The sequence below is a fragment of the Scomber japonicus genome, chromosome 16, assembly GCF_027409825.1.
Source record: "Scomber japonicus isolate fScoJap1 chromosome 16, fScoJap1.pri, whole genome shotgun sequence".
In the NCBI taxonomy this organism is placed as follows: Eukaryota; Metazoa; Chordata; class Actinopteri; order Scombriformes; family Scombridae; genus Scomber; species Scomber japonicus.
In genome coordinates this window covers 13,118,807-13,131,000 of record NC_070593.1, presented here as the reverse complement: position 1 = coordinate 13,131,000, position 12,194 = coordinate 13,118,807, and the positions used below count along the sequence as shown (strand labels likewise).

Genomic DNA, 12,194 nt, shown 5'->3' with positions numbered 1-12,194 from the left:
AAGTTTATGTTGTTGAAATTCATGACAAGAAAATATTCTTAACAATTCATCAAAATTTATTAATAATAAACATGTGTAAAAATACACTGTACAATACACAATGAAAGGCAGATGGAACATAACAAGGACTGAATGACTTTTTTTTTTTTTTTTTTTTACAGTTCCACAGTGCATGCAGGGGGTGACATAGACGTAATTAATTTGCATTTTATTTGACTGTGACCTCAGCTCTCTGGCTCAACAGACACCTCAGTCCCCTCTGTGGTGAAAACTGAAACTTCAAGCTTCGTTTGTTTGGGTTTTTTTTTTTTTGGTCAGAATTTGCATATTTTTCTTTATATAATTGTCAATTGAATATCTTTGGGTTTTGGAATGTTGGTCATGCATAATCAGCAATTTTAAAAGCTTCTGATACATTTTAATTGCGAGATTTTATAGACTAAATAATGCCAATAATTGTTTGTTGCAGCCCAAACTATAAATATGATTTAAAATATGTGTATTACTTAACCAAACTTAAGGTATATTTATCATCATAAAAAATAGCAGAGGAGAAAAACAGAAATTCATTGATGGTACTGCAAGTTAAGATATATTGTTAAATCATGTCTTAATAGTTTGATATTTAAAGTTTAGCTAATTAGAGTAATACATACAGCAGATAGCATTGCTAATAATTTTGTGATGAAATTTTAAAATGAAATTAAAAAAAAAATTAAACAAACAAAAGAACAAAAAACCCAAAACTCTTCAATAGATTAGTGAAGTGAATAAGGTCACTGTGAGGCCATCTGTAATCAGAAATGATCCTGTTTACCCCACTGGAGAGTGACTGAGAGGGCACTGAGTGACGCAGGTGAGAGACAGGCGTCCACCCAACCCCCGGACCGCACCTCTCTTATCTGCCTATGGAACGGAGGAGGAAGGAGTGACAAAGGCCAGGGCTCTGGGTGTGATAAGGAAGGGCCTTATGTCCTGCTTTGGCCCGGGCTCTCACCCTGGCTGGCCATTGCAAGAGGCCATCCAGGGGCCAGGAGTTGACCACAACTAGGAAAGCCTCCAAGATAATGTTTTCACACAGGTATGAATCTGACCCTTTGCTGTCAGATATACAAAATGTTGGTGTGTATTTACATGTGGTAGCTTTGCGGCAGAAAGAGTGGGAGAAAGGTAGAGACAGACAGAGAAAGAGGGTCAGCTGGAGTTCAGGGCAGAGCTGTGCCAGTAGTCTCACACTACAGGAAAGCCAAATTGCTTCCGGATCTAGGTATCCACCCCTGCACAGTTCACTGTTACTGTTCCTAACCTTCCCACCTCCTTGTGCTCTTCTCGCTTTCCTCCCATTCATCCGACCATCTTTAGTTTCTGTTTTTTCCTCACTCTTTGTCCCTCTTATGGCTCTCGTGGCATTCAGTCCTGCTGGGGAGCATGGCACAGGGTGACTATGTCTGTAGGAAAGCAGTCTTTCAGTAGGATTCCTCTGTCTCTCTGGCAGTCCAGCTCTCCAATGAAACCATACCAGTAGATGACAAGGCCTGGACCAAATCTGCAGTTCAAAACAAAAGAAACAAAGCCGGTCTTTTGTTAGTACATCATTGCTGTCATCTCAGAGCGTTCTGAAGTAGTCATCACTGAGTTATATTAGATGCTTTAAAATTCAGATCTGTAAAATGCTTATGGCTGTTGACTTTGGATTTGGAAAGCATAACACAAACGCAGACAGTAAGTGAAGTGATAGAAAGACGGGAGACTAGCAGGATTGATCTATGGGAGATAAGGTCAATTAGGTATTTTCCTTTGATCACCATCCAGGAAACTTGTGCTGAATCAAACAAAAACGCCGCCAGGAAGATTAAGATCTCTCTGACAGGGTGATACACACTTGATCACATTACAATGGCAGTGAAATAACAATAATCTGTGAAATAACAAAGCACTACCAAGGCCTCCGGAACCTGTCATCGGAAGCCTTTGGTACATAGCAGAGCACACAGAGTTCAACACAAAGTCTGAGACTTAAACACTGCATCTGGTGGTTAATGTTAGCCAGTCCAACAGCGTCCAGCTGTTTCATTCACATTCGCTTTGAAAGCCAAAGCAACTTTGCCTTAGTTGGCGAGCACTACAGTTCCCAAGAGCTATAAATAATGACTTTCCAAGCAACTTAGAAGTCAAGTTTAGACTATTTAAATGTTAGGTGTTTTTTTTTGTTGTTTTTTTCCTGCGGTCCCTCTTTTGTTCTCTCCCTTGCATATTTTTGCTGCTATTGTGTCTCATAGACACTGTAGCTACTGTATACCTGACGATCTCCTGAAAGGTGCAGAAACAATTAAAATGGAGGAATAGTTCAGCGGGAGTGTGCAATGTTATTTCACTACGTCTCCTCACAAAGACAATAAATCATCTTTCAAGCTATTTATTATGCCCCAAAGAGCCACCAGTGGCCTCTCTCTGCCTCATATAGATCATACCTTTTCTTTGAACATTAGCTGCCATACATAAAGACATGTCACAGTTGAACTCTGAACGGAGAGCATCTCAGCCCCCACGTGCAAAACTAGATTCAGGGGTCTGACAGTGCTCCGGTCCCAGACACTCTATCCTCAGACAGTTAACAATGTTGTGGGGCCTCTGGAGACCTTGACAGGAAGCTAGCCAAAGGGCCACAGAGAGCAGCAGAAGTTTAGCTTCAAGGTAAAGTGCATAAAAACCTCAACTTGTGACTAATTATTTCATATCAAAATAATGACTCAAGAATCCTGTGTGTGTTGTTTTAATAATAATGATGGGAATCTCCCTTTTGTATGGTTATTATTTATGATCTTATTACAAATACCTAGAAGGTCAACCTTACAACTTCAACAAGGTATTTTACACACATAAATTATAAATGCTAAAGCAAGAATCGGCTGTTGCTACATATGTATGTATATGTGAGCGCTGTGCTGTGCTGTGTTGACAAGGCCTTGGGGCAGTGCATGTTCTTCATACAGTACTTGTATGGAGCCAGAGACAGACACATGCACAAAAAAATATGTGACTATACACGTACACATCCCTCCCTTCAAGAGGCCCTTGCTGCAGTACCTGCTCCTGCACCCCATCCCTGCATTCTACATTTTACAGTATGTGATTTATGGTGCTGTATCTATGAGCAAACAGGCCAAATCTAACTGCCCTGGAGAAAGCCCGCAGATGCACACTGCAAGTTCACCACAGTGTCACACACATAGCTCAGCCTCTCAGCACTGTACAAAGCTCAAGCCCCAAACTCTCACCGTTTCCATGGTTGATGGCTGCGCATGGCCGCCAACTCTTAATATGGAAATGTTATGGAAACAAAACCTAAACATTTACATTAGATGACTTTGGAAAAGGGGTTATGTTCTTCTTTTTATTCTGCCGCCACACTGTATGTATTTCCTGTGTTCTGGATGGGGAGATGAGGCTGAAAAGGGGAGAAAAAGGGAGACCGGTCTAGGCAGAGTGGAGAGACACAACCTTCTGAAAAGGTTAAAACTGTACATCAACAGATAAGGCAGCGGTGCACGATACATCATGTCCTGGGTCTGTCAGGAGAGGCCGAGCACAAATTGAAACAAGCAAAATTATAAACACAGGGGAGCCATGTCACCAAGGCCTTTCCATACCGTAAAAAAAATAAATGGACTTTGAATCCTACTCAGAATTAATACAAGTCAATACTACAGGGACCTTGAGGTAAGAATCAGAGACTGGGAATAGAAACAATAACACTGGGGGGGGAAGGGTGCGTCAGGGGGCTAAGACTGAGCTTGATGGCTACAGTGGGAGATTCTCAAGAAAAAGTTCCAAGCAGAATCAGGGCAATTATAAATATACAGAATAAGATGCCTTATATACTTTACTTATAGGGTCCCTCTGAAGTTATGTGTGTTGCAGTGAGTATGTAAGTGAATGGAGGTTTGGTTTATATTTGTAGGCAAATTATGGTTTATTATGTGGGCTGGCTCACCTTAAACTGGTGTGTGCTTATTATATACACCTCGCCAGTGTGAGTCAGAGTCAGCCATCTTCCAATAAACACCTAACTATGTAACGAGTTGGTGAAATTGTTTGTGAAATGTAGCTAATTTCAGCAAGGGGCCACTTGACGAGCCTGGGTGTGGATTGCGGCTGCCAGCCACGCTTTCGTTAGTGTTAATGAGCGGGTGCTGGTCGCATTTAAAGCAGGTGCCAAGCAGCTTACTACGGCAGCTTAATGAGAGCAAGGCACTCAGGAACAAAAAAGCCTCGACTGGAGAAGAGGGTGCGTTATTAGTGCCTGCCTGCACACACAGCAAGTCATGTAGCCAAGTGTCACACAATGAAATGCACAACCTATACATACACAGAGCATGAGTAAAAAACACAAAATGCAAAAGCTGATGAAAATAAAATATAATACAAACTGTAAACCGTGCAAACTTGCTTTCTTGATTTTATTTCTGCCCTTCTCTATTTTTTGAGAAGTCTGAGGTTGCCGTAGGTCAGACAGTGTGGCCCCTGAAAAACTTAACATTTCTACTGAACACACAGATCAAGGTTAATTTGATCTGCCACGTTTGGTGAGAAAAAAAGCTTTTACAAAAACTGGAGGCCGAGCACTTCTGCCAAAACACATTATATGAAATGAGGAATTATCAATAAAATAAAGATGAATTTACATTCGACTTAAAAACACCCTCACTTCATTTTACATACCACACAGACCCATTTTAAACAAACGCCCCAGCAATGATTTAGACAGCGTAAGCCTCTACCTGAGGGTGAACTCTACGTCTCTGAGGTCTCCTCACAAAGGCCTCTTTGTTTTCAGCATCCATACATCAGGTCGCAAGGTAGGGCCACTGAAGCACTGCCAAACATTAGCTTTAGTCAGTCTTTGCTATGCTCCTTAAAATGCAGGTATGGAATATGCTCAACTTCTTTTAAAAACAGAGAGCATTGAGACTGATTCGTGTGAAAGGTATCAAGGAATAAAAGTTTGTGCGTGGGAGACAGAAGGACTGTGTACATAGAAAAAAACAAAGAGAAAGTGTGTGTGTTAGTGATTAATGGCTTGTTCATTTGTGGTCAGTCCATGGCAAAGGTAGCTGTTTATTGGAGTTTATTTACAGGGTCAGATAATAGTTATGTGGGGTATATGTGGGGTTTTAAAGGGAGGGCAGTGACCCAGGGACTGCATGCCAGGTTATATGGTTGTGCAACTGATCACTGTACACCCAAGCTTGCGTATTTTAATGGCCTTGCAATAGTTGTTTATGGAAAATCAGCCAGCCTAATGATGAAGACACCCCTGATAACACCAGCTTCCATGCACACAAATGGGATATTTAAAGGCTGACTCTGCCTACAGGGGTGTCCTCAACCATGGAGGTAAATAATCCCCTGCAACAAACTATACATCCTAGTGTCCATAAATAACAGGAGTTGAATGGAAGAGTTAACCTCCCACAGACAAGTTATTAACATGACTAGAGCTTAGAATCCCCCACCTCTCCCTTCCTCTTTATGGGCAAGGGAAATTTCAATTCTGCTCAGGTATGTAAAACACAAATACAAGGCAGCAGTAGCACACAACTGTACATTAAATGAGTCGCCCAAACCTACACAAGCACTGTAATTAAGGTGAAATAGAAAGCAATAAAGAATAAAACACACTTTTCCACAAGGTGTAACTCTCCTCGACATTTTTATGTTTTCTGTCGCTGGGGTATGGAAATGGAACGTGACACGGATGTGGTTCGTCTTTGTCACTGTTGGAGGTGGAGAGAGTGTTTTATGTGCAGGTATGTTTGGGTATTGTGGTCTTGGGTGGGTTAACACGAGGGAGTGGAAGTGTGATGTGTAAGTATGAGGGGAGTGGGAGGTCAGGTCGAGTGAATGTGCTGTGTTTCGCTGGGGTTAATTTACACTCACTGATGCAAGATACCAATACCAGAACAGAGATGAGAGGATTACAATGCTTTATCTCATAACCATAGCAACCATTGACCTCTGGGGCAGAACCCTTTGACCATTGCAAAATGATTCAAGCAATCTGATCTACCATAATCTTAGAAACACTAAGATATGATTTATTATCAAACACACCACCTCTGATATTTGCTGTGCTGTCATTTCGAAAATCATATAATCCAAACTGACACAGAAACACACAAATTAAATATGCTTGATATTTGTATTGAGAATGTAACAATATAAGGGAGATGGCTACTGGTGTTTTTAGAAGATATACTTAAGTAATGTTGATATGATGACTAAATAGGTATTCAATGTGACACTAAGAATGGTCAATTTAATTCAGAAACCCCCTTATGTGAGATAATTATGTTATGTGCATTACACCAATTTTAGTTAACATACATAAATAGAATGATCACCTTTCATATATACTCACTGCAATTTCCTACTTATGTGTTAAATGTATTCCATTTTTCAAGATATTGTATTGTTTGGTTTTGTTTAAGTTTTCAAAAACAGAGTTTCATACAGGTGTTGAAAAAAGTACAACTCATGTTTTTTTTTTTTTTAATATCTTACTAATAACCTTTAACTTTACCCTACATCAATGAGTAAAACCCTTCCCCAAAGCTGCTCTGCTCTTACAACACTGTACACGGGGACTGTCTAGTCTTTATCTTCCAATAACGACTTATCACTTTCTCTGACCTCAGCCCCCTGCACAACCTCCTATAACTTCTGCCACCTTCTCACATTAACCTAAAATCTTATCACCTTACACACACACACGTAATCTGACAGAGCCTGTTTCAATCAGCTGATTGATAACCTGGTCAACACATCACTGTGTAAATGAGTACATGAGCTAATAAGTGCCACGTAAAGAACAGCTTTATTTTTATTTTGACAATAGCAAGACACAGAGAGCCATGTTTCACAACGCCATTTGGTCCTAGTTAGGATCTGCAAACATCCTCCAGCTGAAGGGAGGAGTCTTAATCAGTGTTTGGAACTCGTTAAGTCCCTTAACTGAGCATGTCGCCTACCACATTAGCAACACATATCTGAGGGACTTGTGTGCGTTGTGTGTGTAATGTGTGCTGGTCCCCTCTCAGATCTATGGAGTCACGCTCCAACGCGCTTTGACACACTCTGGTCTGCTTTGGATGTGGAGCGAAACCAAACAAGGTGCGGTCTGGCTTTGGCTTTGTCTGTTTAGTGTTCAGAAGTTGGTCCAAACAGCACCGAGGACAATGCATACGACAAAACAACCTACTGACGACAGCTCCGCCATGACACCAGAATGACCGACATTATAGTCAGGTTGGAGTTACGGAACAACTTATACTATAACATCAGCAGCCCCCCAGCTGCATTTTAGACTGTTTGTGGATCATTTTATTTATTTTGTCTTTATAATATGAATGCACTAATAAGAATGTCCTATCTCTGTGTTACTCCCTGGCTGTATAAGGGTTAACATTCAGTTAGTCAGAGCTCACCTGATCTTTTCTCAGATATCGACTCCCTATCCTCTATAATGACCCTCTACATCATGAAAATGGCTTGATCGCTTCAGTTATGACACACTGAGTGGGTATTCATTAACACTTGATGCCGATATTACTAAATTCTATTATGGCAATGGCTTCAAATGGTGTCTCCTGTGGAAGTACCATACTGAAATCATGAGTAGGTAATAAGTGAGTCTTGATGTGTGTAAATACATTTCAAAAGCATGCACTGAATAAGATTGAGATCCAATCAATTATATATAATATGGGAAGTAAAAATAACAAAATGAAATATTTCTTTGAAGCTTTCACTGTTTTCAAATTAGGCTTATTAGTTTCCAAGGCCTGCTAATTTGGAGATATGTCCAGAGAGTCCCTCTGGCCTTTGATGAGTCCCCATGTCTCTAAGATCTGCATGGAGTCAGGAAGCTCCCCGTGGTGGCAGGCGAGCAGGCTGGGGGCTGGGAGGCTATGCAGACAGAGAAGACCACAGCGCCAGGGGGATACATGCTCCTTTAACCTGTTATTGTGAACTCCCAGCAGCCCTGGCCGATAATTGCCACCCGTCTCTGGGGAAACACAGTCAAAGGCAGGCAGAGGGTCGGCCATTTTGTGTCTGTTACTGCTCCTCGCCCCACACAGCCCTGGTCCTAATCCTGCCCTTAACCCTGGTGGCTAATGTGTTTTCAATTTAGGATGATCCCCCTCTACACCCATGGCCCTAATCAACAACAGTTTGTACTGTAACCCTATCTGCCCTTGTGAGGGCAGCGTCAGCCTGACCGGGCGCCTGCAAATCTGATGTGTCCAGCAGAGGAACAGTGTTATGTGTGTATATGTATGATATCATGTTTATATGTGAGGTCATAGGATGTGGGCCTGATACTTGCATGTTTGTTTTGCTCATCATGTTAGGGAATGGAAATATACATAAACATCCATACACACTGAACGCTCTTGCACACACAAGTCACATAGAAAGCTGCATATAATCAAAGACTTAATGATGAATGTATGTATAAAAAGTGAAAACCAGTGCTCTATTTTTAAATATATTTTGAGAATATCTAACATTACTTGAGAGCTGATTTTTTTTTCTTTCTAAATATCCCTTTTCCAACAACTGTGATAAGTTGTTATGGCCATGTTTAAATTTTACGTCACATTTTACAAAGTGGCAAAAGCACCTTATATATATCATTTTTCGTTCTTAAATTGTTTTTCATTTCAGGTTCAGCTATAAGTCACATATCTTAAAGTCTGCTGCTACTTCACTGAAGGCTGAATCAAAAATAAGGCATGGAAAGGCAGGTGTGAATGTTTGTTGTGTAAGGCCTGCTGGCCTCTGCATCCACAAGTAAAACCCTGCCCCAAAATTAGAGTGTGGCCTCTAATGTCTCCCTGGGAGAAAAAGAGGCCTGGCTTTCGTCCAAGTCAGCACCTTTGGAAGTGCAGTCGTGTTACCACCACTAAATCAACATGTCAGCGCCCGGCCCAGTGAACTTCTTCACCCAGACTCCACCACTTACAGCTACCCCACACACCTAATGAATTGGTGTGAACGTCCATCTGTCTGCTAAAATGAAAAGAGGAAAGGAGATATGAGGAGAAAGAAGAAAACAAGACTAGGTCAAAACTTAGTATATGGCTGGACCCTGTATGGTAAATGTGTGAAATTGTGGCCAGTTGCGGCCACAGGGGTAGTCAGTGGTAGTTTCTATAATGTGAATTCCTGGATGTTTAAATGTTCATCTGTAACTTTCTATAGTGGTCCCAGTAATATTTGTTGTCAGAGTGTGTTGAAGTAGTATATTGTATGACATGATTAAGCAACCTTTGAGTCAAAAAACAAAACAAAACACTTTCCACTCATATCTGTGGATGTTTGTGTTGAAAGAGAACACAAACACCATTAACACACCTGTCACCTGCCCAGCACAATGCTATTAAACCTAACTAGCTGATGGCTGTTGTGCAAGCTGATACAATGGATCCATCCCAAGTCTTTGTATCTGCTGGTTGGTTGCTCCTGTCAATGAAAGAGCGTCCATGTGAGATGCTTCAGTCAGTAATAAAGTGTTTTTAAAACTTCTTTCAAGACTTTGCGCTCACACCAAGTTCCACTGAGACTGAGCTGTTCTCGGGCCTCCACTGTAAACACCCCCTGAGGACGTAATACAAACTGTGCGTGCCAATTCATTTAAAAGAGTAATGGCCTATGGGGAAACTACAAGACTGGGCCCACTGACCAATAGTGTAACTCAGGGATTGACAGACTGGTTTGTAGCTCATCCAGCTTCCAGAGTTTTCATCCAGAGTTTACTTTTAAGTTGTTGCATAGACCATTTGCAATCCACCAATATGATTATCAGCATCAAACACAGAAGCACTATTAGTCCAATTGAGCAGAGAACTGCTGTGACAAAACAACCAAAGCCAGGTTATGGTATCCATCAGCCTTGGCCTCTGATTCCAAAATGGAACTGTCCCAGTTTGGGGGGTGAGTTTGGAGACGGACACAGGCGAAGGGCCGCAGAAAGCCGTGTGCTTACTCGGCAGTCTGTTTACATTCCTGAGGGTAATTTTAGCCCCCGGGGGGGAGCAGAGCAGGGGGGCCGACATGTCGTTGGGGCTTGTCAGTGGTCGACGGGCCAGCCGGCGGAGTGGCGGCACCTGGACATGTGGGTGGTAAATAAAACACACACATACACATATATATATAGACCTCAGGCAGACAAACCACTGGAATTTTTATCTTGTTTTGTATCTTGTTTGCAACTCCATTATTTATTAGTTTTATTCAATTTAAAAAGAGCTAGCTAGCATCTTCTACATAATATCAATAACTTCTTTGTAGCTGGACTGGACAACTAAACAGAGACACATGCCGACTATGAGGCAGAGTGGAAAATCACACAGGCGCAGGTGCAGTCTTAGTAGCAGGCCCACCACAGAGCAGCATTAGCTTTGGACACCACAGGATATCCCAAGTGTTTTCACTGATGATCTGGGGTGCAAATCTAATTTCATTGTAGTTTTTAAAAATTTGCTGTGCAAACAAAACAATAATCCTAGCTAGAATAGCTAACAGCTTCTGTGTGTGTGCTGGGATTTCTCTTTTTATTATTCCCAGCCCAGTGTCCCTTCAAAGGGCAAGAAAGCAAAATGTCCATGTGTGTTTGCCGTGTTCGTGTGTGAGTGCACATGTAAGAGAGAAGGGGAGACAGAGGGAGGGAGAGAGAGAGAGACTCAGAGCTTATCGAAACTAATTAGGCGAGGGATCAGGATGGAAGTTAAATACTGGGCTACATGTAATGAAAGAAGCAGAGTGGGGGACATCTAGGGGTCAGGCCCACACCAAACAGTGGTCCTCAGGCAATCTGGTATTGATTTTCACTCGTTTGGGGATGATGGTAGACGGGGGGGAGGGAGTCATGTAGTGTGAGAGAGAGAGAGAGAGAGAGAGAGAGAGAGAGAGAGACAGAGAGAGAGAGAGAGAGAGAGAGAGAGTCAGAGATAGGCAGTGGGGCAGAGTCTAAGGGTCTCATGAGTTGTCAACTTGACAGTTTAACCCCTTTTGGAGTAGAACAAACAAACAGAAGGATCTCCTGGGCTGACAGCGTTGATCTGTCATAGCGATGACACTGCAAAGCCCCACACAATGCCCACACAGGAGAGGAAAATGGTGGTGGGGGGTGGCTTGATACAGATATGCAGAGGCACATTCCTTAAGCCTTAGAAGATAGGACTGTGCTCTGCTTAAGCTGTGGCAACACTGATCTATAAATATTTGCACCTTAAAAATGTTCAGAAAAGACAAAAGAGACAGTTTAAGTAATCTACATTTCCACTGACAGATTAAATTAAAAGCAAACACAGACAGAATAGAAAAATCTACTAATATTTGTTACATTGTGGTGTTTCCCCAAGTCAGAAAGTTTGCAGGTCCCTGACAAAGCTGGATTGGTGACCGTCCACAACCACACAGACACACAGATGTCAGTGCTCCTCTCCTGTCACTCAATCTGTGAAGGCCGTCACCCCGAGCACCTTTCCTCTCATGTTCTTAAACACTTGAAGGCCCCTTTCACTTTTCCCCTCAGACTGCCTCATCGCTTTGTCAGATCGCCGATGGGGACTCCATTAGCCTGGCCAAGCACAGAGCCCCAACTCACTCCTATACTTAAAACACACACACACACACACACACACACACACAAACACACACACAGAGGGAGAATGATACGCACAGCTAAGACTGTCCACATCAAATTAGAGTGGCCCCTATTGTCCCTATTACGGCCTGGGAATGCTCCATCATGACGGATGCTACGGGGTCCCTCACTTGTCAGGAGTTGTCAGACAGATAGGGAGTCTGGGTACACACAGCTGACAGGTAATCTTAATGTCTTCAATTAGCCCAATTAGGCCTGTCATAAACAATTTGATAAGTGCTCGACCAACACAAACAGATAAACGCACGCACAAGCGCACACAGGCACACACACTCACACACCAAGGTCTGCGGGGTATTAATGAGAAGGGTAATGGGTATATCAGTGGACGGTTGACTTGTCTTTTGTTTCAAGGAGGGGTGTGTTCCCATCCCTTGCTCTCAGCTGTGCACTGCTGGCTGCTACCTGGTCAGTTCAAATTGTACTATCTCCTTTCATTAGTGCATCACTGGCTGAGAAT

General features: G+C 42.3%; 1 protein-coding gene across 2 annotated transcripts in view; it reads right to left on the bottom strand.

Annotated features, from left to right (window-relative positions):
• Positions 1 to 308: 308 nt before the first annotated feature.
• Positions 309 to 12,194, bottom strand: part of cdin1 (CDAN1 interacting nuclease 1) — a 56,707-nt gene continuing 44,821 nt past the window's right edge. For both annotated transcript variants that reach the window (XM_053335602.1, XM_053335601.1), the window contains one exon: positions 309 to 1,546. In XM_053335602.1, the coding sequence (XP_053191577.1) occupies positions 1,411 to 1,546 (136 nt within the window). In that variant the 3' untranslated portion in view covers positions 309 to 1,410. The remainder of the gene's footprint in view (positions 1,547 to 12,194) is intronic.